At 34.7% G+C, this 26201-nt stretch overlaps 3 protein-coding genes across 3 annotated transcripts in view; all 3 read right to left on the reverse strand.

Annotated features, from left to right (window-relative positions):
* The window catches only part of HELRODRAFT_182839 (hypothetical protein), a gene marked incomplete at both ends in the record, with an annotated part of 5539 nt that extends 4879 nt beyond the window's left edge, over window positions 1-660 (reverse strand). Inside the window, 2 exons of the mRNA XM_009033565.1 lie at window positions 8-343; window positions 442-660. Of these exons, the coding sequence (XP_009031813.1) occupies window positions 8-343; window positions 442-660 (555 nt within the window). The remainder of the gene's footprint in view (window positions 1-7; window positions 344-441) is intronic.
* An 895-nt stretch (window positions 661-1555) lies between these two features.
* On the reverse strand, window positions 1556-8629 carry HELRODRAFT_182840 (hypothetical protein; the record flags this gene model as incomplete). The annotated part of the gene is made up of 9 exons (XM_009033566.1): window positions 1556-1654; window positions 1935-2000; window positions 2076-2122; window positions 2718-2811; window positions 3366-3584; window positions 6197-6256; window positions 7447-7610; window positions 7876-7976; window positions 8589-8629. 9 exons carry the CDS (start codon window positions 8627-8629, stop codon window positions 1556-1558), a joined length of 891 nt encoding a protein of 296 aa, XP_009031814.1.
* Window positions 8630-10146: 1517 nt separating this feature from the next.
* HELRODRAFT_194686 (hypothetical protein) lies at window positions 10147-22840 on the reverse strand (the record flags this gene model as incomplete). The annotated part of the gene is made up of 16 exons (XM_009033567.1): window positions 10147-10348; window positions 11266-11349; window positions 11624-11781; window positions 12438-12591; window positions 12943-13022; window positions 13287-13445; window positions 13765-13873; window positions 14116-14497; window positions 14998-15139; window positions 15463-15544; window positions 19165-19366; window positions 19652-19835; window positions 20511-20572; window positions 21066-21174; window positions 22096-22157; window positions 22813-22840. The coding sequence occupies 16 exons, from the start codon at window positions 22838-22840 to the stop codon at window positions 10147-10149; spliced, it is 2199 nt and encodes a 732-aa protein (XP_009031815.1).
* Window positions 22841-26201: the final 3361 nt, after the last annotated feature.

Consider the following 26201-nt stretch of genomic DNA (forward strand, 5'->3'; position numbering starts at 1 on the left):
CTATAACTGTTTTCATATTTGCTATGTTAGTGTTGTGTGTTTTTTTCTTTGTTTTCAACATGTTGATGTTCGCCACGTGTTGAACATTCGCCACGTGTTGAACATTCGCCACGTGTTGAACATTTGAGCTCTTTTTAATTTTACGTTTTACAATCTCTGACCAGTCAGATTGCTTGCTCGATTCGGTCTTGCAATCGGATTGCTGCTTTCTTTCTACTTTTGGGCTATTGTTAATAGCCGCATCATTTACTATTTCTCGGAAGATGTTTCTTTCTTCAATAAATAGTTCTTCTAATTTTTTTAACTTTTCGTCAAGAATTGACTCAAATTTAGCTTTTTTGAGCTTGGAATTTTAAAAAGGTTGAGAGCAGCATACTGAGGCAATTTGCTTTCAATTTTGTTGCTCAGAATTGTTTTTATTGTTAGTATTAAATCACTAACCTTGTCCTTTTTAGAGTTTCCAGAACTGTTTGGCTTTATTTTATCATCTTTTTCTAGATTTAACGCATCTAGATCGCTGGTAAGTATTTTTTTTGCTATTCTAATATCTTCACAATTGTAGAAATCCATTATTTCGTAAATGAATTCCGCATCGTCAATTTTGTCAGAATTATTAAATAAATAACACAATAACTCGTTAATGCAAACCGCTCGCGACATCGTACCGGAAACGTATGTATGTATGTAAGTATCAAATCAAATCAAATCAAATTATATATATTATATTAACAATTTCATTTTATGCTAATTTATTAATAATTCTCGTTACATTATCAGAACACTGAAAAGTTATTTTAGGTTACACGGTGCCTACAAGAATTAATTTTTTTTTGTCTCCGAATCATTCATACTTTCTGTGTTGTTTGATTGAATAAAAATGATTTTATTCGATATATATATATATATATATATATATATATATATATATAATACACACACATATACAAATTTATACAGTTATGAGTTTAACCATGGATGTTTCTACGTTTAATTTTGTTTTAAACCCTCCTAACTTTGGGTGAGTGTATAAGGCCTTCAACCTTTTTTAGGGTTCTATTAATATTTCGAATAATTTCGAACAATTTAAATGAATTTTTAAAACGGTAAACAACTGTTCTGCAGTTAGGTGCTAAGGTGGTTATGCTTAGAATGCTGCCGTTCATCAACAAAATAATGTCTATTTTCACGGATACTCCTATCTCAATCCGGATTTAATGTCGAAATGGATTCGGAAAAAACCTTGGATTCAAAAATCTGTTTTCACTCTCTTTCTCTCTCTCTCTCTCTCTCTCTCTTCCTCTTTTCCTTTTATTAAATGGCGGAACGTTAGATTATTATTAACGAATTTATGTGTTTAGTAAATAATAATTATATAATTAAGATGGCGAAACGTTTTTCTCTAACTGGACTTTATTATGATGAAGAAGTTGTTGCTGCTGTTGGAGTTTCAAAAAACGAAGTGCAACTGCTTACAAAAGGAAGCTAAAGGAATGAATTTGTCGAAAAATATCAGTTTCGCGGAATTAGCAACAGGGATAACTTTCTCGAATGTATCTCACTCACGAAAGTGCTGAAGTGGAATGGTTTTCTCGATAAATGTTCCAATTTCTCCAATTACCTTGCCTAGAATTTCAAACACTGTTAATAAGGCGAGCTGCAATTTGGAAAATATTAGAAGCGACATTGAAGCCACGGTTCTTAACCAACTAAGGACCGCGCATAATTCCACTAATCAGAAAGTAACCAAATTTTATTTACAAACTCATTAACATACAATTAGAAGGAAAAAACAAAATTTGTTAAAAAATTTTATTTGGTGAAGCTGTATAAAATAATGCAAAAACGCAACAGTAGTACTTCTAAGGCAAAAAAAACTATGAGAATCGTCAAAACATTTTGAACATTGCAATTTTTACAACATGTAACAGTCTCACTGTGACAGTGTATACTACCTTTTCTTCTTTTTCTATATTTGCTTGAATAACGCGACCAGTTTTTTCCTTTTTGGTTTCATTCAATGCCAATTTTTAGATGGAAGATGTCCATCCTGGAGCGATTTGGCGTGCTAATCTTACTTTTTCATTGACTGCTAGTTCATCAGATGCTGTAAAAAGCGATGTAACTAAATTTTTTTTTTAATCCAGCAACAAAATTTTTCGCTCAACTGCTGTACGATACAATCTCCATGAATTAGATTTTACTACGCCAACGAAATTGGTGAAAAGTGGCCAACACACCTTATTTTCTTTATATATATATTAAAAATGGATGCAAACCTGTCTAAAAGATCATATTTATGTTGAGAAATAATTACTTTTTTTTCTAAAAAACCTTAAGTCGTCATTTTCGCCTCAACATTCCAAAGAAAGAAATGTTTAATAATTTACATTTTTAGGGACATGCTGACGTCACCGTGTGGAACTGAAAGAGCAAACTCTAAATTCCCCAACAACGATTTTAATCATAATTTTTTAAACTATTTTTCGAAAAATAATAATAACAGTATTGTTTTATTTTAGTGGTTTAATTGTTTTTCAACTAGGAGAAAAATAAATTAAACAGAAATTCCTGCTGAATTTTTTCAAGAAATATAAAATAATGTCGCGAAATCGCAACGGTGGTCTCTAATGGTAACATACAACAAATAAACACACTCTAACCGTGCAATACAAAACACGCGTCTCTAGTTGAAACTACGGCTACTTGCTAGCTGTAACCTGCTGCACAACTGTGTAAACTCAAACAGGCGGTGCAAAAGGCATCGTGTGAGCTGGCAGCAGAGTTGCTAATTTCAGCTCTGCCAGAGTTTGACTGAATGACGACATAGTAGAGCTTGGATATTATACATAAGTAATTGATAGATGATTACAGTGCAAGAAGTGTAACGATTATTTAAAGGGTTTCTTTTTGGAAATATTTGATGTTGTAAATAACTCTACTACTACTACGACGACGACTACTACTACTACTACTAATACCAATACTACTACAACTACTACTACTACTACTACTACTACTACTACTACTACTACTACTACTACTAATACTCTATTGATGATCTTATCTCTAATTTTGTTTTAAAACGTACAATTTTTTGCAGTTCATATGGCCGAAATTGAACTATAGTCGGTTTCTATTTTCAATATTACATGTACGTAGGTACAAATATCTTTTTATAATTCACTTGCCACCGAACCCGGTGTCGATGCGACAGCAAGGTCGGGAGTCTTAACCGCTTGGCCATCTCGACACCCACATAAAAACATTGATAATATAATTATTGCCATCATTGCCATTATAACAAGTTACTGTAGCAAAATTAAATAGTAATAACAACAACAATAATAATAACAACAACAACAAACCAATTTGGCGATGTTTTCCATTGAGAAAAACGCTAATCTTTTTTTAATTGCATGAGGTTTATTGTTATTCCTATTATTATTATTATTCCTATTATTATTATTATTATTGTCAGCATCGTTATTTTCGTAGTCGCTGCTTTCAAGAACGTCCTTGCTTTGCTGCGGCTGTTGCAGCAGCTGCTGTTCTTGCAGTGCTTCAGAGTTCGCTGGACGATATTTCTGTGGTGATGATAGTGACGACGATGATGCTAATGGTGATGGTGATGATAACAATAACGGCACTCGTGGTAATGATCAGGGTTGTTATCGCTACTTAACGTCGATGGATCATCTATCGTCGCTTGAATGGAAATGTTACGCCAAAATCACTAGAGCTACTTTTGTGAACTGTTATATAAAAAAAAATTCTGCAGAAATATCAGTCATCTGTTTCAATTTTGAATGAAATCTTCGACTCTATTGTTACTGCCTTTAAGATTTAAATCGATTGTCTGAAATATTTGCAGTCAGGACACGACAAAAAAATATCATAGCATTAATGAATTATTTTATGTCCCAAGTTGAAATTTTTGTGTTTGCACTGAAACAACCAGTTTTCAACGTACATTCAAACCTCATTTGGCGGCGTGATGGCTCAATGGTTAAACGCAGGCGCCTAATCTTGCTGCTGCAGTGACTGGGTTCGAATACAAAAGAGATCCCCGCCTATCATATGCAATGTGTATGATGCGTTGTTTCACGCGTATTCATGTACGCTGTGTGTGTTTGTCGTTGAAACCTCTGAAGCAAGCGCATAAGAGAGAGAGTAACCTTTGACCTATCATTTCTCAGCTATTAACAACCCTGGTAACAATTACGATGATGCCGTTATTGCTAATGGTGATAGTGATGATAATGGTATTGGTTATGAAGATGATGATAAAAAATGAATGAATGAGTGAACTAACGAACCAATGATTGAATGAATGTATGAATGAATGAATGAGTGAATGAGTAAACTAACGAACCAATGAATGAGTGAATGAATAAATGATTAAATAGATGAATAAATAAATAAATAAACGAATGAACTAACGAACGAACGAATAAACAAATAAGGAAACCCGTTTAAACGACATGAATATAACATAGCAGCAGATCGATAACTACATTACAAATAATAATAATTATAAAAATAATAATAATATTATTATTATTAATATAAATACTAATAATAATGCAAATAAAAATAATAATAATACAAATAATAATAAAACAAATAATGCGCCAAGTGTCGTGCTTGCTATAATGATGGAGATGACTGATACGCGTTAGATAAGTTACTTGATTGGTAATAAAAAATTATAAACACCATACTCCTTCTCTCTCTCTCTCTCTCTCTCTCTCTCTCTCCCTCCCTCTCTCTCTCTCCTGTTACACACACACCCACACACACACACAAACACACACCCACACATAGACATATAAAAAAGTTAAATTTATATGAAATTACTTTCCCAAAAGTCAGGCATTGTATTAAAGTTTTTAAAATGATTTGAATTTCAGACGCGGTGGTTTTTATGCATGATGTGTGTGTGTGTATGTGAGTGAGTGAGTGTGTGTGTGTGTGTATGTGAGTGTGTGTGAGAAATAGAGTATTTATTCACGAAAATATGGTTATAACGCATGCATCGAATGAATGATAAATAAAAAAAGACTATATAAAAAGCAAAAGAGATTGAAGACGATCTAGACAAAAATTCCAAACCTAATCTACATATTATTAAGGAATGAATGAATGAATGAATGAGTGAATGAATGAATGAATGGTGTGAATGAATGAATGAATGAATGAATGAATGAATGAATGAATGAATGAATGAATGAATGAATGGTGTGAATGAATGAATGAATAGTTTGAATGAATGAATGAATGAATGAATGAATGAATGAATGAATGAATGAATGAATGAGTGGATGGAATGAATGAATGAATGGTGTGAATGAATGAATGAATGAATGGTGTGAATGAATGAATGGTGTGAATGAATGAATGGTGTGAATGAATGAATGGTGTGAATGAATGAATGAATGAATAGACGGAATGGATGAATGAATGGATGAATGAATGAATGAACGAACGAACGAACGAATGAATGGGTGACTGAATGAATGATTAGCAGTAGAAAAATATCATAATAAATATGATTCCCTATCCAAAACACCGCTAAATTAAGAAGAAAAAGAATAAAATACTTCTTTACCAATTCTATAAAGATAAAATAATAACAACAACAATAATAATAATAAAAACAATAATAGTAATAATAATAACAAAAATAATAATAATAAAATAGCAATAATAATCTATATCTATAAAAAAATGTATATGTGATAAAATATTTTAGCTAGAAATATGCCTCTGCTTATTTACCTTTAATTTCTTTAATTCATCCACCTATCATCATCATCATAATAACCATCATCATCATTATCATAACCATCATCATCATCATCATCACCATCATCATCATTACCATCAATATCATCATCATTACTATCATCATCTTCATCATCAGCATCATCATCAATATTGTTTTAATAATAACAATAATAACAATAATAATCATCACTTAATTACTGCTGGTTATTAGTAGTATCATCTAGTTGTCATCGTCGTCATCATCATCATCATCATCATCATTACGACAATCATTATCATCATCATCATCCCCAATCGTCATAACGGTGCTCATCATTTTCATCATTATCTAACATTATGTCTTCCTCATCATCGTCATCATCGTCATCATCATCATCATCATCGTTATCATCATCATCATCATCATCACCTGTAGTTTCAGGGGATTAATCATGTTGCTGTTAACAAAACATTCTCCTTCGCCTTCCAACTGTGCAATAATAATAATAATATTAATAATAATAATAATAATAAATTTTTTATTATTATACTAATACAGAAGTGGGCAAATTAGCGAAGCTATTTTATTCGGCCCGCGAGGTCTTGTTCGTCACAAAAGGTCGTCAGCCAGACATTATGACCAAAAAAGGAGCCACAAATCTTAAAAAAATTCTCCCCCGGGTCGAAAAAATTTGCTGTTTAAATACATAAGCGGCCCTTTAAAAATTAAAATATTTGTCAATGCGGCCCTCACAGCAAAACGTTTGCCCACTCCTGTGCTAATACATAATTAAAAAGCTCAATCATTAAATCATTATAGGGGTAGCATGTATACTTCGTTTCTTTTACTCCCTCTCTATATTTCCTCTTCATCGTATCTCATTCATGAATTCTCTCTCTCTCTCTCTCTCTCTCTTTCACTCTCTCATTTGTGTTCTACTTCATTCACTCACTCATTCATTACATTGTTCATCCATTCAATTATTTCTTCATTTATTCGTTTGATCCTTCAATCAATCAATCAATCAATCAATCAATCAATCAATCAATCAATCAACCAACCAATCAATCAATCAATCAATCAATCAATCAATCAATCAATCAATCAATCAATCAATCAATCAACCAACTAACATACTAATCAATCAATCAATCAATCAATCAACCAACCAACTAATCAATCAATCAATCAACCAACCAACTAATCAATCAATCAACCAACCAACCAACTAATCAATCAATCAATCAATCAACTAACTAATCAATCAATCAACCAACCAACCAACTAATCAATCAATCAATCAATCAATCAATCAATCAATCTCTCACCACTGGTTCGTCGATAAGGTAGAGAAGATGCTTGCCATGTTCATAGTGCTTGTTGTGCAGTTCTATGGGCCAACTGATGACCACAGTTGACCTGGGCACGTGAGCCTTGCCGATGTTTTTTATCTATGGTTGTTGTTGTTTTTGTTCGTTGTTTGCGTTATCTATGGTTGTTGTTGTTTTTGTTCGTTGTTTGTTATCTATGGTTATTGTTTTCGTCTGTGTAACCTATGGTTGTTGTTTTCGTTTGTGTTATCTATGGATATGTTATTCTATGGTTGTTGTTTGTGCTATCTATGGTTTTGCTTTATTTTGTTTGTGTGTGCTATCTATGGTTGAAGTCAGGGCTGGTACTATCGAGAAATCACTATCGCCGATACGATACTTATTTGGGTACTCTTCTTCGGTATCGACAACCCTGTCACGCCGAGTATCGAACTTTGGATCGCCGATACTTTTTAGATAGAAAATAATATGGATACTCGATGCCAATACTTTTGAACGTCGAGTGGATATATCTTCATGAATGATCGTTTCAATCTTTAAAGTTAAGCGCGCGTTGAAATAAAACCAAATTCGAGATTTGAAATGAAGCTCTGCCGCCTCTTGCATGCTCGTATAAAAACACTCGTCTAGCTAACGCTGTCCTCTATAGATATCTTGAAAGATTCCTGGTTTATTGAGCGGTTTAAAAACATTTCCAAACTGCTGAATTTTTTAATTAACGAAACTCCCCAACTTTAAGAGAGAAGCAGTTGGTCCATAAAATGGAAACATTCGCACTTTGTTGAAATACTTTGTTAGATGGCAATGATGAATTTAGGAAACTTCCATAGACCTCCATCCAGACCTCATCACAATCCGCTCCAGCAAGTCTTAACGCCCTTTAAATTTGATGATGTCAACAATTTATGCATTCTCACGCCTCCAACAAATAACAGTTCCACCATCACGTAGTACCGCCCAAGAAACACAAAGTATTTGTATCGACGGTAATACTCGCCAAAATGAGTACCAGTATGTATTGGAGTCGGCAAAACATTTTACAGCCAATATTGGTATCAGTGTTACGATACAATTTCTAAGTAATGGAAACAGAGGCAATGAACAGTTGATAGTCCCAATCAAAAACATTCTACAGCCGGCCCGACACATCTGTTGAGTATCGCTAGCAACCCTGGCTAAGTTGCTTTGTGTGTTTACAATTTGAGGAAAAATTACAGCTAATTATAATAATATATTCACAATCCGACGTAGCTAATTTTAATAATATATCTACGGACAGCAGTAATTTTAATTATATATGGACAGCATTGGCTAGTTATAATAATATTATAATAATACATTCTGGACCTCATTACACTCAACTATAGCAACAATGCATGCTCTGTGTTTGTTATGCATGCATGCATATATAACAAACACAGAGCACCAAAAACGGCTAATTATAATAATAAATTCATGACCTAAATACAACACTGGCCAATAATAATAACCTCATAACTATGTTTGACCTCTGACCCAACTTCATCTTCATATTTCATGACGCTCTCACCTTTTATCTCCCCCCCATAGAATACGCTTTCTGGTTCTGAATTTCTGAATGACAATGATGCGATGATAAATCATCATCAACATGGCTATCCTTAAAACCATCATCAACATCACCACCACCAACAGCAATCATCATTATAATCATCACCATCAATGTCATCACCATTATCAAAAATCAAAATCATTTTTATTCAATCAAACAAAACAAAAAGTATGAATGATTCGGAGACCAAAAAAAATAATTAATTCTTGTGGGCTCGGCCACCGTGTAACTTAAAATAACTTTTCAATGTTCTGATAATTTAAAGAGAATTGTTAATAAATTAGAATAAAATAGAATTGTTAATAGAAGAAAAATGTGATAATGCTATTGAAATTAAATTTAGCCAATTAATTATTGAAGACAGAATTGTTCAATCAATCAATTAGTTTATAAAGCGCTATTTCCGCGATGTTCAACAGCGCTCCTCAATGAATTTCGCAAACAGATGGATCTTGAGATCCGCTTTGAACTTTGTAAGTGATGGAGAATTTGTTAGAAGTGGAAGTAGAAAGCTCCAGAGAAAAGGGCCAGAAAAAGGAAAAGCAGATTTAGCAAAAGAGTGTTTAACACGAGTTAAGAAGAAGTGAGAACAAGAAGACGATCCTAAACCGGCGCGTTTAGGATCTATTAATATATCTGATAAATACTTAGGAAATAATTTAAATTGAGACTTATACATAAATGTGCAAATTTAAAAAATTATTCAATATTTTATAGGTAACCAGTGCAAGAAAAAAATATGGAGATATATGGGAAAAGAAAGAGGCACGAGCAACTAGACGAGCAGCAGAGTTAAAAGCTTTACTTAAAAGATATAGTGTAAAACCAGGAAGACCATGGTATAGCGAGTTACAATAATCAATCCTAGATAAGACTAACGAAGTAACAAGAAGGAAAAAAGTAAGATCGTCAAGAAAAGGCAAAAGTTTTATTCTACCTAAATGAAAGTTAGAACTTCCAGCAACACTATTAATCTGAGAAGAAAGAGACATACTAAAATCAAAGATAAAGCCTAGACCACGAAACATGTGAAAAACATCAAAAGTTTTAGAACCAGGTAAGATAATAGGAGGAATTGTAATAGAGCGTTTAAATTTATTAAAACAAATTAATTCAAATTTAGAAGAATTAAGTTTAAGACTATCGAGATTAAATGGAGGAAAAGAAGTATAAATATAAAAGCATATAGTTGACTAGTAAAAGAAAAATTATTAATAATACGAGGTAGTTTAGATGTATAGAGTATAAATAGAAAAGGGCCAAGGATAGAATCCTGAGGTGCCCCAAAATTAAAGTTAAAAGTAGAATTAATAAATACAAAAAAAAACGTTTACAGAAATAAGAAGAAAACTAAGATAGACAAGAATAAGTAATATTAAAAAAATTATCTAGCAGCCTCAAGAGAATAGTATGATCGTTGTTTAATTTGGAGTTCAAATTTGTTATTCGGTCGTCATTCATTGCTGGTATTTTGAGGTAACTCTTTGTCCGGCTCGCACTGTCTGTTGGTTAAAAATCCAATCTCGTAAAATAACGCCTGATGGCCAAATGTTTGGATCTCTGATTTTATTTAGGTCGTTCTTCTCAACGCATATTCTGAATGATGTTGATTTGTTGTTCTCATCTAATTTTTTCCCTTTGTTCTGTTCTTTCTTGAAACTGGGTTGCATGACAGCACATTAATATTGTTAGATTTTAATTCTTCAATTACATCACCTTTTGCATGTTCAATAATATTGCAGAGATAAAGGTAAAATTTTGGTATTTTGTTTAGTATAATTTAATGTGTTCAGAATTTTTCCCAGATATTTTATGATGTAATTTTTCAGTTTTAGGTGGCTGTTCGGTCTGTTCAGTGATGTCGCTATTATTTAAACGCAGTCTTTTTTGTTTCTACTAACCAGTGTAAATGGTAGTTCAGAATTCGCAATAGGTGAGTTTACGCCTTCAGACCAGAGGTTTGCCGGCTGTGTTTTACGCGCAGCATACGAGAGCGTACGATCGGGAACTGTATGTGCTATCGTACAAATTTTATTTAACTTGCTTAATTTCAGTTTAAGCGCTTCTATTTCTATTATTATTAGAAATATTAGAAATCGTTCTTCTTTTTGTTACTTTCAATAGATTTCATAGTTTCTAACCGCTGTATATTTATCATTTCTTTTATTTCTTTTTTATGAAATCAAAATTTATTTTAATCCAATTTTCTATTTTTGGAACTTCTTCCAAGCAACTAGTCACGTAAGTTGAACATTTACCTAATTTTAAAATATTTTGGTAAAGTCATACATCCAACCAATTTGTATTTTTTAGACGAACCACGTGTCACCAACTTTTCGGGTTTATCAATTTTCAATAGTTCAATATCAGTTTTTAAATCTTTTAAAAGTTTAATAGAAAAAAGGAATATCCTCACTTTGAAAAAAATCGCAAGTATTAGAAACAAAATTTTCCTCTTCTAGTTAACTCAAATTATTCGATAAAAATATAAAGCAATTCATTTATAACAACAGATCTCGCCATGCTTCTGTTCATCATTAAAACAGTCATCATCATCAACAACAACAACGACTGACCCCCTAATGCCAAGGTCAGTTTCGACGATGACCTCAAGTTTCAAGGTCACCTCATTGTCTTTGCTGTCCATCTCGTTGCTTGTCCTGCGTCGAAATAATAATAATAATAATATTTTTGTTGTTATTATTAATATGATTATTATATTTATTTTTTATTGTTACTATTGCCATTATAGCTTCTGTCCACTTTATTTAATGCAGAGCGATGTTATGAATAACAAATAATAATAATAATAATAATAATAATAATAATAATAATAATAATAATAATAATAATAATGGTGATAAAAATAAATAACAACAATAATAATAACAATAGCTAATCACCACTATCATCATCATCATCATCAAAACTTACGTGTTGACCATGACCTTGAGGTCGATGACCTCCTTCGAGGGCAACGCCATTCGCGGGTCGAGTCGGACCCCAAATTCGACCCTTTCGTTCGGCGGTAGGGGGTTTCCGACGGAACATTCCACGACATTCTGTTCCTCTAACTTGCTGCAAACTGTGTCCTAATCAGGTGGTGAAGATGGTGGTGGTGAAGATGAAGATGGTGGTGGTGGTGAAGATGAAGATGGTGGTGGTAAAGATGAAGATGGTGGTGGTGAAGATGAAGATGGTGGTGGTGGTAAAGATGAAGATGGTGGTGGTTAAGATGAGGTGATGATGGTGGTGGGAAAAAAGATGGTGATTGTGATGAAGATGATGCTGACGATGGTGAAGATGATGATGATGGTGAAGATGATGAGGTGACGATGATGATGAGAACAGTGATATTAAAAATGGTGGTGATATTAAAGATGATGTGTATGATGGTGGTGATGATGATGATCGACAAAAATGATGCTGATGACGATGATAAAGAAGATGATGATGATATTAATAAATAGCGACAACAAAAAATGAGTACAATGATGTTAAAAATGATGATGACGAAAACTGCATAGCAGTTCATACTACAATGATTTGACTTTTTTCAATAATCATCCTCACCATCACTACCATTCATCACCACTATCATCAAAATCTCCATTACCATTATCATCAAAAACTTCACCATCATCATCTTCACCACAATTATCATCATCATCACTATCTTCATCATCACTATCTTCATAATCACCATTTCCATCATCACCACCACCACAATCCTAACCACCATCAAAACCTTGCCACTGGTTCCTATGAATCCAAAATTAGCGGGTACAGTGATGTAGAGATTGGCCTGATGGGCGTCTTCCAACTTGTTCTCCACGGCCAGCTTCACTTCCAACTCCCTGTCCTGCCCAACTCTCAGAACGTAGTTGCTCGAGTCAGCTGACCTGTTCGTTCGTCCGTGATGTTGTGGCGATGATGGTGAACTTGTGTGGTATGGCGAAATGGTGAAGTCATGCGGTTGCGTCATGATGACGTGACGATGGTAAATAGTTATGGCGAAGTGTGATAATGTGATGATGAACACTTGTGGCGGTGATATGATGAAGTTTTAGGGTATGGTGAAATGACGAAGTGATGGGAATAAGCTAGATAGTTATGGTGAAATGTGATGCTCTGGTGGTGGTGATGGCGAAATGATGGTGATGACTAGACGATGATCCCAAATACGGTATGATGACGATGATGGATTACACATCATTACATCATACAGGTAGGTATCCAATCCATCTACCTACCTGGTCAGGTTGAGTGATGCCTGCAGTTTCAGGTTACTGCTGCACACCTCGTCATCTCCACAGTTCTTCCGGAAGTGTACCTTCAATTTCGATCAATCAATCAATAATACAATCAATCGATCAATCAATAAATTAATCAATCCATCAATCAATCAATCAATCAATCAATCAATCAATCAATCAATCGATCAATTAATCCATCAATTAATTATCAATCAATCCATCAACCAATGTCAACCAACCAACAGGCTAACTACCGCAACTCATAACCTAAACAAATTATAAAAAAAAACACTAGACTTGTTGCAACCTTGACCCAATTAAATTCGACCCGACCTACTTACCAGTAATATGTGTGACGCCTTGACTCCGACGATGACCGGATAGTCGTTGTAGTTTGGTATGGTCCCTCCTGGCTGGTAATCAATCGTCGGACCAGACTTTTCAAAGGCCTGGAAGGTCAGCTGGTAGGTCAACGGCCTCAGGTAATCTCGGATGTTGTCCTGAAATTAAGCATTAATCAATGTTCATCAATTAATTGACCAACCTACCTACCTACCAACAAACCAACCAGCCAGTCAACCAACCAATCAACTAGCCAACCAATCAATCAACCAACCAACTAACCAGCCAGCCAATCAACTAACCAACCAATCAGCCAGCCATCCACAACCAACCAACCAATCAGCCAGCTAACCAACCAACCAATCATCCACAACCAACCAACCAATCATCCACAACCAACCAATCAGCCAGCCATCCACAACCAACCATTATGAATGTAGTGATCTCCTGGCAGTTTTCCGCCAGTGTGACCTCCACCTGGCCACTGAAGTTGATGTTCAATCGTTTCTCGATATAGAACTGCGATCGAACTCTCGGTTCGGTGTCGGTTTCTACTGAATAACTCAGTAAGAGTTTAGACATCGTGCTGTTTGTTCAATTTTTGTTCATTTGTGTTGGTGTGTGTGTGTGTGTGTGTGTGTGCTATTACACATACGAGTAGTTGAACGGTAACAGCCTAACAGTAATAGTATTTATTTTGCACTCGTTGACAGACAGATAAAGAAACATACAGACATACAGATAAACAGACAAGCAGAAAAGTACACCGACAAACACACAGACTGATAAAGAGACCGACGAACATACGTCTGCATGCACAGGACGTACTTGCTTGGATTTTTAGCGGGGCTAAGTATGAAGCAGACCCTCATTGTGAAGCAGGCATTTCCTTTGCAATTTTCTTCCTTCTTCATCGGATCAACAAACTTCGGAAGGTTCTCAAATCTGAACTTTACGTTAGCCACCGGTCTAGAGAAAAATAAGAAGGCCGTATCGGAGGCATAACTACCGACCAAAATATCCGGATAACCGTTTCCGTCCACGTCAAATCCAGAACCGGCCAGCGAGGAACCGAACGCCAGAGCTTTAAACGGAGTTTTGAGATCGCCTGCGTAGATCCTTTGGGCAGGTTCAGGACTGAGATCACTCCTTCTTCCGTGAAATATGTAAATAGCTCCCTGGCCTTCATACGGCGCGCCGACGACAAGGTCTGCAGGGGTGAGAAGGTGGGGGGGGGGGGTGGAAACAAACTCCAACCGATTGGTTGTGGAGACATTTACAAACGCTACAGAAGCTTCAACATTGCTATCACATCAGATGCTATTATATATTGGATACTTAGTTATGAAATCGAAAAATGCAATTAATAGAGTACTTTGACTTTCAATGTTCCCTAACAATCTCTATTTATTATTCAAATTAAAAATATCATTATAAAGTATTATAAAATAAAATATAAAATGTTAGAAATAAAAATTTTCAATTTTTCACTTTTTTTATAAGCTTTAATATAAGTAATGAATGATTTGAAGAATTAACGACAAATGATAACCGATCAGAAAAACAAACAAACAGACAGACAAACAGCCAGACAAACAAAAATACATACATACAGACAGATAAACATAGATAAATAAACACAGACAAACATAAGGACAGAGGCAAACACACAGACAGGGAGCTATAATATATAACAGTGATCGGACAGACCATTAAAGCCATCACCATCGAGGTCACCGGCGGAGGCCATGGAGAAGCCGAACCTGGCATCCAAGCAGTTCAGCTTCTCACATTCGGTATCCATCATCTTTCGGCTCGTTATCTTCTGAGGTGTTACTTTGTTCGTTATGCCCTGGTGTGGTAAAGCGTGGTGTGGTAAGGTGAGGTGTGGCAGTGGTAAAGATGACGATGACAATAATAACAAAAAAAAAAAACAGAAACGACAACAAAAACAATAATAATAATAAAAAGAATGACGTTTACATTACCCATTACCATTGCAGTTGAAAAATTGTATGGAAAATGACTGAATGAACGATGGAATTAATAAAAAACGAATGAATAAACAAACGAACGAACAAATGAATGAAAGAATAAACGAATGCAAACGAACGAACAAATGAATGAAAGAATAAACGAATGCAAACGAACGAACGAATGACAGCTTCAACAGACCTTCTCATTCATGTAGACATATATGGCCCCGCAAATTCCCTGCTTCCTGTAGAAAGGTGCACCGACGATCATGTCATCTTTCCTGAATGAAACAACCAACTTGAAAAAATAGTACTTGGATTACTGATACTAAATTATATAAATATAATACTCAAAAAAGTAATATATATATATGTATATATATATATATATATATTGCATATATATAAGATATATAATATTGCTGTGTATGCGTTGTGAATACAACTATTGCGGTTGAATATGTGTGATACGAGTTTCCACATCAGACCTACGGATACATAGTTAAATATAAATACATATATGTACATGCAAGATACATATCGATGTATAAATCAAATATTAAGTATCACATAATACATCCACCGACGCAATGGCGGTTGTCGGATGACGCTGGGTCACAAACTGCGTGTTAATGGGTTGAAATGTATTCAACGTAGAATGATATTCATATCGTTGTGGTACACGCAGATCCTGTGGATTAACCCCAACGGCAACAGTAGGTGTGAGATCGTGATATTGGGAAAACAATTGCAAAGTGTGATCAAAGCTGTTATATTGTTTATTGAGTGAGGGTTTATGCTTGTTGATATGAAGGGCTTCTTTAATTTTGAGGCGAACTGGATTGGGTTCATATTCAAGGATTGTTGTGTTGGGATCCAATATGTTCCTTGTAAGCGGTTGATGATGTACCTGTTCCATATGGTCCTTAATGGCACCATTCTGTGTATGCATGGTGAGTCTTCTAGAAAGAGTAGTTCTCGTATGGCCGATATAACTCTCCACAACACAGTGTGGCACGGGACAAGAAAATCGGTATACGAGATTGGTTCTCTCTAGTTTGTTGGGGGGACGTGTGTTGTCATTTTTAACGATAAAGCTGGATGTTCGGTTGGTGTTGTAATAAATTATGAACTTCAGTCGGTAGCTTTCGTTGGGAACGGAGACATTGGATTTGATGATACGTTTGAGCATTGATTCATCAACTTTGTAGTTGTCATGCATTTGATTGAGATAATATAGAGGTATAATTGTTTTTGTAGAGGTTGGAGTTATATGATTATTTGTTTTGTTGATATAATGTTTTATGGTATTATCTATTAATTGGTTGGAATAGTTGTTGTTGATGAGAAACTGTTTTATGCGAATCAGTTCTGTATTGAAAATATTGATATCGGAAGAGATTTTGTATGCCCGATGAATGAAGTTATAGATGACGTTGTTTTTATAGCGGTCGGGGCAATCCGAATGATTATTTAAGACCTGACCAGAATTAGTCGGTTTAACATAAACCCTCGAAGTTAGCTGTTCTTCTTTTTCTTCAATTAAGCAATCGAGAAAGGCCAATTGTTTTTCGGTGCTAAATTCGATGGTGAATTTGAGATGGGAGTTGTTCTGAAATATATTCTGTAAGTTGTAAACATCGGTGACCTTTTCGCAAATGATGAAAATGTCATCGACGTAGCGTGCATATATTGGGGGTCTGTTGGTAGGGTCAGCAAATATCCTTGATTCGAAATCGGCCATATAGAATTCTGCGAACAGCGGTCCCAACGGAGATCCCATTGCAACACCATCAATTTGCAAATGGAGAGAACCGTCTGGAGCAACAAACGGAGTTTCAACAGTGCATAGTTTCAGAAGTTCGATGAGCAGGGTGGGAGGAATGTCAAGTTGTGGAAGTGTTGGGTGATTGTAAATGTAATTACAGATGATTTGTATGGTATAGTCGATTGGAACGTTGGTAAATAAACTTTCAACATCCAACGAAGCCATATGTCCAACGCACCGTTTGTTATCGTTAATGATATCAATAAATTCAAAACTTGATTTGACTGAGTAGGTGCGGGGAACATATGGCTCCAGAAGTTTGTTAACAGCCTTGCCAATAAATATGTAGGTGTAGGGCATTGCGAAATGATGGGTCGGAGTGGATTGTTCACTTTGTGCGTCTTAATATTCCCGTAGATGTAGCCGGGACTGTATTCGCCGACGATGGGGGCGAATTTGACAGATGATGAACATTTATTGATTTGCGCTATTAATTTGTTGGCAGAAATTTTGATATTGGTGGTAGGGTCTTTGTCGATGGTTTGAAACTTTGAGTTGTCAGATAATATATTGTCTATTTGTGTATAATAATCAATTTTGTTGATCAACACATACATATTGGACTTGTCGGACTTTCGCACAACTATGTCGGGATTGCTACGGAGGCGTTTGGCAGCCTGGAGCATTTCTGTCGACAGAGCAGGTTTATGACATGCGTCGCGATGGCGATGTGCTTCGGCCAATAGTTGGCTATGCAAATATATATACACTAAATATCTAGATCTCGAGGCCAAGATATTTAGTGACCCGACTAATAAACCACGCTACGTAGACGATATCTTCATCATTTGCCCAACTGTTACTGATATATATATAACCTACGACACATTTTCCAAAACAATTCGCATTTGAAATTTTCAATAGAATTTAGTACTGAAAAACAACTCGCGTTTCTCGATTGCCTCGTCGAACACAAAGAAGAGCAAGCAGTTAACCATCAAAGTTCCCGTGAGACCTAACAACTCTGGCCAAGTATTATACTAAATAACGCATCTGACTGTCTGGACCGTTACAAAAACAATGTAGTTTATAATTTCATCCACCGGGCATACAGAATTTCATCTGATGCTAATATTTTCAATACTACTGATTTAGCACGCATCAGACAATTCTTGATCAACAACAACTACTCAAATGGAATGATCGATGATACAATCAATAAATATCTTCAAAAAGTTAACAATCCCGTCACTCTAAACTCGCAATATATTACAACAAAAACAGCCATACCAATATATTACAGAAACCAAATGCACGACAACTACAAAGTAGATGAGTCACAAATTAAACGAATCCTTCGATCCAATATTTCCGTGAAAACTAAGACACAAAGAAGGAACAGTACTATATAACTACACTGATGATGGCAGTTGATGTCGAAAAGAGCTTTTCTGTAGTAATAACGTTATTAATAATGTTTTGTCAAAAATGTCAAATATTAAAAGTTTTTTATTTAACCTTAATAAACTTCATCAAGATGATAAAGGTCTCGTTAGAAAAATTGAGAAACTCAACTACAAGTTGAATAATGCCGAAAACGCAGTGATCTTTATAAATAATTGTGTATATATATATATATATATATATATATATATATATATACCTTCATATAACTACAACGAACTACAAAAATATTAACGCCAAACATTCGGCAGAATTTATAGAATATTGAATATATATATATATATATATATATATATATATATATATATATATATGTGATTTATAAAATCTAATGTATAAAGGGTGTAATGGTTGAAAACAACTGGTCCTGCTCTGAAGTGCACGGGTTTGAATTCAAAGAAATCCCTACTTATAATGGAGAAGTGTTTATGCATATGTATACAGTAGGTACTGTGTGCTTGTTGTAATAAGAAAGCGACCAGCCATCTAACCAACCAACCAGCCAACCAACCGACAGACCGACCAACCAACCAACCAACCGATCAATCAACCGATCAACTAACCGATCAACCAACCGACCGACCAATCCATCTAACCAGCCAACAAACAATTTTCTATTTTCAACACACAAAACCATCTTAACAAAACAAACAATAAAAACCAACCCACCCATCACTGTTGATATCCATGATGACTATCTCATGACCGAAGTAGGAGCCAAACTGTTCGCCGTGTATCGTGTGCTGATGAATCATTTGCTCATCTGAATTGTAAATATCAACCTGGCCAACCTCCTTTGACCTGGGAGCACCGGAAATGTGCATGATCTTTGACGGATCAGAACCTACGTACCCCGATCTGACCGACATACCTGGAGATCATCATTAACATTCCAATTGTACTAACACTGGTTGCCGTCCTTTGACACACTCGTCCTAAAACTCGTCCAGCATTCATACTGCTACAGTTCAAAGTGAATTTTTAAATAAATTTCATCGTGACTCGAAAAAGTCCACTTAACAAAAACAATAGAGGAGTCTAAGTCATAACCTCAAAACCGTTTTATACCGCCAGCGTGAAATTAAAACTACAAATAATAAAAAACAAAATTAAAAAAAAAATAATTTAAACACACACTGCACACACGCACACGTACCTAAATATGAGTACATGTTGGTGATGTTGGACCCGTCCGGTTTAGTGAACGGAGCGAAATGGTCAGTCTCGATGGAAATATTAAAAACATCCTCCTCATTCGTGATCACTTTTGAGATGAACCTCTTGAAGAAAGTGCCGCGCCAGTTCTTGGAGCCTGGGGCGCCCATGAGGAATGAGCCCTCCTAATTTCAACAATTTGTTCCGTCGTATAAAAAAAACCACCACACGCGTTTGATGCAGTGCTTGCGCGTGCATACATAACGCGTATGTGCGTGGTGTCGACCTTGTGGAATGGAAAGTAAAGCATTTGCAGAGACACGAAAGTTTCAGTCCAAGTATAGAATAACATGTAGGCAGTTCTGTGCTTGACAAAACTGCATTATAAAGAAACAATATAAGAACGAGCAGCAGCAGTGTGATAGTTGAAAAATCCTTATCGTGCTATCTAACACTAATACGGAATAAAATAATTAAAAAAGGTGAGTGCGGTCCCACGTTATCCCGATCTCACTCTAAGCGAGGTGTGGGATAAAATGAAGTCTCAATCGAAATTAACGCCCCCACTAGAATGCAAGAAGAGAACGACGACAACTTCCGTCTCACTCTGATACTTGTTCAATTCAAACAAACGACTTAGCCCGATAGACTATAAACATCGGGGTTTCCACCCCTGACTGGCTGAGACGGGGCAGCTAGCCTACACGTGCAGATTCCATCACCTACTACTTCGATCGTTGCACGGAGAATTAAATAAACGACAAAGAATGAATAAATAAATAGAAAAATGAATATTAATAAATAAATAAATAATAATAAAATAATAAATAATTATAAATAAATAATAATAAATTACTGACAGGCGAAAAGTCAGCACTGGTACCAGCCTGGCAGAAAGCGTACTCTGTTCCTGGTATGATGCCTGAGCGGGCATAATTATTTAATTAATAATCATAATTAGGTAAAAAATGTTTCAGTTACACCTTATTATTTATAATTAGAAAGATAATTTCAATGATTTCAACTACTACATATGTAATAATAACTCAATTATAATTATGAAGATAATTGTAGTTGGTTATTGATAATAATTATCGTTTGTAATCATAATAAATATAATTATCATTTTATTATCATTATAATTAACCTTTCACGATCCTCTCCTTATCATTTTTTAGACCTATAAATACCGACAGCAAACACACAGTGTCCGATAAGCACACGCGAATTATCGCATCACACACACATTGCATGTGATAAGCAGGGATCTCTATGCAATCAAACCCAGTCACTGCAGTCTGCAGCATCAATGCCAGGCAGCTTAACCATTACACCATCATTCAAAACATTACAACTAAAATTTAATTAATTATCAGCCAGAATTATCAAAATTAAAATAAAAGTATTATAATCACTCTGGCAGGGTATCGTCTGCGACTCGAACTCCAAGCTGTTGCTCAGTTTGATGCAACGGCCGTGGCCACTGTGGCTGGCTATCAGGCGCTTGTGCAGGTGCCCACACACCTACGCACGTTTAATTATTATTATTATTATTATTACTAATTAATTAATACAATTGTTATTTTATTAACGTGGTTATTATTGTCGTAATTATTGTCGTAATTATTTTAATATGAATATAGTACAGTGAATGTTGCTGATGGTTCTCTTTCTAAAAAGTTTTGTACTCTTATGGTAGGGTATGATTTTGCATTATTCGTGTTCATTAAATATTCAATACTTAATTTATTATTGTTTATTCGTTGGAGATTTCTTTTCATTCTCATGATTATGCATGTTTTCTGTATTTTGACACGAATTTTGATGTTACTGTGTTTTTTTGGCTGGTGTGTCGGAGTCGGATGAAAAATTGTCGACTCGAATTTCGACATCGACTCACGACTCAGACTTCGGCCCCTCAAAGAAATCCGACACCAAATAGGGGTAAAAATTCACCGACCCCAATTCCCGACTCCTGGTTTCAAATTCCAGAGCAACTTTTGCATCATAATTTCACCTTATTATCAATACTAAATAAAAAATACTTTAGAAATCACACAAAATCAGTAAATGTACTTGTTTTTCTTAGTAAAATTACTTAATTTATACGTTTTAAAACACGCTGAAAAAAATTGAACTTATACAAAAACACTTGAAACAGTTAATGGAATTGTTTTTCTCAGTAAAATTGCTTTATTATTATGTTTTAAAACATACTAAAAAATATAATGTGATTTTATTAACATAATTAGCATTTATTTTCAGTATTGAAGATGATTGCTCATCGCTACATATGTATATGCATCCTCTAAAGAACACAATCCTAAAAAAAATTTTTAGAAATTTTTTTTTAAATAAATAACAATTTTCGTCGACTCCTAAAAAATCTGACTCCGGCCCTTTAAACAATTCCGACTCCGACAAAAATCTCCAACTCTGACCGACTTCGACACTGGTTTTGGGTGACCGTACAAGCTCATTGAGCTTCTGTGTCTCCGTGCCTAGTACTAAAATAAATAAATAAATTAATTAATTAATTATCATCATCACCACCATCTGCAGCACCATCATCACGTGACTTACAAAAAAAGGTGAATCGGGATGAAGATTATTGGAGCCTAAGGACACACCCATCCAGCTATTCTCTATCTCTTTCATCAGAGAGTCAAGATAAACTGAATAAATTAATAATACGTTAGCCAATCATAGATTAGAGGAATGAATAAATTAATATTTAATTAGCCAATCATAATTAGAAGAATGAGTAAACTAATCAGTTCTGTGTAACCTTTTTCACGTTGATCCATGACCAATTCACACGAATGATGAATGAATGAATGAATGAATGAACGAATGAGTGAATGAATGAATGAATGACTGAATGAATTGACCAATCATAAATTAGAAGAATAAATAAATTAATATTCATTCAGACGAGAGATCAGTTCGGTTTAGAAATTAAGTTTAGAATGTTCAATCCATCTGACAGGGTGACGGAATTCGATTTACAGACTAAAAAAATTAAATAATTAATTAATAATGAACTCTTGCTAGTAAGATATTAGATTGAAAAACCTTCAGAAACTAACAAGTCAATCATCATCACCTCCCCCCCATCATCCATCATCCATCATCTTCATCACCATCATCATCATAACCGACCAACACCAGCATGACAGTTATAAGTCATTCTTTCTCTCTCTCTCTCTCTCTCTCTCTCTCTCTCTCACTCTTTCTCTCTCTCTTTCTCTCTATGATCTTTCATTTTTCCATTTTTTATTTTAAGAGAAAGATTGATGCTTCCTTAATTGGACAACAAAGAAAAAATCATCATCATCATCATCAGCATCATGAAGAGTCATCACCACCATCATCATCAGCAGCAGCATCATCATCATGAAGAGTTAAATTATGACTAATCATCATCATTGTCGTCGTCGTCATCGTCATCATCATAAACAACAACATTATTATCATCATTCATTCATCACTTCATTCATCCATTCATTCATCCCTTCATTCATCCATCCCTTCATTCATCCATCCATCCATTAAGTCACATACTCATTCGATCATTAGCTATGTTATTTATTAATTGTTCATTTTTTTTATTTCTCTGATCTTTCATTCATTCACTCACTCACTCACTCACTCACTCACTCACTCACTCACTCACTCACTCACTCACTCACTCACTCACTCACTCACTCACTCACTCATTCATTCATTCATTCATTCATTCATTCATTCATTCATTCATTCCTCTATCCATCTGAAACAGGAGCATTTAACATTTTATTATTAGCAGTAAAAAATCCATTACAGTACATAAAACAGATCAAAACGGTAAGGGCATGATGATGATGATGATGATGGTGGTGATGATGATGATGATAACCAAATGGTGATAATGATGATAACCAAATGGTGGCGACGATGATAATGATAACCAAATGGTAATATAATCATAATATAAAAAGAAGAAGAAAAGAGGAAGAAGATGAAGAAGAAGAAGAAAGAGAAGGAAAAGGAGAAGACGAAAAAGAACAAGAAGAATAATAATAATAATAATCATAATTATGGTGACAACCACAACAATAATAATAGCCAAACATTCTCTATTTAATTAAAACTAGAGTTGATAGATAGACGGAATTATGTTAATAACATCACCGAATCACTCATCATCTCACACATGAAATATGCAGCTCCCTCCTGATCTGGTTTCGCCACGCAACAACAACTTCAGCAGCTACAATCTCTCATCAAAAAATTAATTCGCTTCAACTACCTACCTGCATCATATCCTACCGTCACTCAGATATTTAACACACTCGATTCAAGGCTGTTCAAGAAAATAGAAAATAACAACAACCACGTCATCCATCCTCTACTACCACCCACCAATCAAAACTACAACACACAACCTTCGTCAGCGCAAACATAACTATCAAGTCGTCACCCAATCTACATACCAGGAAAAGACCTTCATCACAAGACACCTCAAACACATTAGCACTTAAGAAAACTTCATCATTACTGAACTAGTTTTTACTTATTGATCACCTCACTTTTACCGATCACCTCACTAACTCACTAAGTCATCATTTAGTCTATTAATAAGTCACCAAATATATTAATACTCATTAAACTTTTTCACACACAGGCCTAGCCTTTATCTATCGATCACCTGACTAACCCACTAAGTCATCATCTAGTCTATCAATTTGCCGTTACTTCATTTTATATTCCATCGTCAATTACTTTTCTTTTATTTGTCTTATTATTATTTTTTTTTTTATTCTAACATATTTTATTTTTCATGTTTTATCATTTCTCTTCCTCACTTTTTGTATTTATTTTCTCACTTATTTGTTTAATTTTGTTTCACTGCCTTGCATGTTGTTACAGTTTCTGCGTCTGTCGGATCCTGATTTTTAAAGAATAAAAAAAAAAAAACATAATTGCATACATAAACATTCCATTCGACCATCTACACATTCACTCATTCATTAGTTCGTTCATTAGCTAATTAGTTTATTAATTAATTTATTCATAGTATTAATTATTTGTTTATTGATTGATTAATAACTAACTAATTACTAACTTAATTAATTAATTTATTTATTTAATTATTCACGCAGTCATTCACGCAATCAATCATTCATTCATTCAATCAATCAATCATTCAATCATTCAAAAATAGTTGCAGGTTCCTTCATCAATTCGTTGCATATTCTTTTATTAAATAACACATTAGCTCATTCATCCACACATTCAATCATCCATCCATCCATCCACACATTCATTCATTCATACAATCATTCATACAATCATTCATACATTCATTCATACAAATATTCATTCTTCCATCAACGCCACATTCATTCAATCATTCAATCATTCATTCATTGAATCAATCAATCAATCAATCAATCAATCAATCAATCAATCAATCAATCAATCAATCAATCAATCAATCAATCAATCAATCAATCAATCAATCAATCAATCAATCAATCAATCAATCAATCAATCAATCAATCAATCAATCAATCAATCAATCAATCAATCAATCAATCAATCAATCAATCAATCAATCAATCAATCAATCAATCAATCAATCAATCAATCATTCATTCATTATTCATTCATCAACGCCCACATTCATTCATTCATTCATTCATTCATTCATTCATTCATTCATTCATTCATTCATTCATTCACATAGGTAAAGAACCACGATTCAAAAAAGCACTAATGCATAAAATTTAAATTTATTCATACAAGTATAAATCAGTGTGAAATTACAAACCAGTCAGTCAACTCAACGTTTATTCGTTCGTTCATTCGTTCATTCATTCATTCATTCGTTCGTTCGTTCGTTCATTCATTCATTCGTTCATTCATTCATTCATTCGTTCTTTCGTTCGTTCGTTCATTCATTCAGTAACGAATCCACACGTTTAATTATGCATCCATTTGCTCATCCTTTTATAAAGTAGCATAAACAACCGACCACTCACTCACTCACTCACTCACTCACTCACTCACTCACTCACTCACTCACTCACTCACTCACTCACTCAACCACTAACTCACTCAACCAGCTCAACCACCATGACATATAAATAAACAATCCTCCTTAATAGCATCTTCCACTTGCTGTAGTTGTTGGTTTTGTGTCCTCTCTCTCTCCCCCTCTCTCTTTCTCTATGTCCCTCCTTTATCTCTTTCAATCTCTCTTCTTAACCCGTTCTTTCACTTTCGTGCTTTCCTCTTTTTTTTCTCCCAAACAAACCTTCACAAACCATTGGCTTCTTTAATATTCTAATTGTTTCTTTATTTCCCTAAACATAACATTCTCTCAATCTCTCTCTCTCATCTCTCTCTTGCTCTCCCTCTTCTCTCTCTTTCTCTCTCTCTTTCTCTTTTGCTCACACCCCCCCCACACACACACACGCACACACACACAAAACAATCATATAAACTTAGACACAAACAAACAATCTGTTTCTTCTTTATTTTTCAACACATTTAACCATCAACCT

This window comes from Helobdella robusta (genome assembly GCF_000326865.2).
Source record: "Helobdella robusta unplaced genomic scaffold HELROscaffold_94, whole genome shotgun sequence".
NCBI classification, from domain to species: domain Eukaryota; kingdom Metazoa; phylum Annelida; class Clitellata; order Rhynchobdellida; family Glossiphoniidae; genus Helobdella; species Helobdella robusta.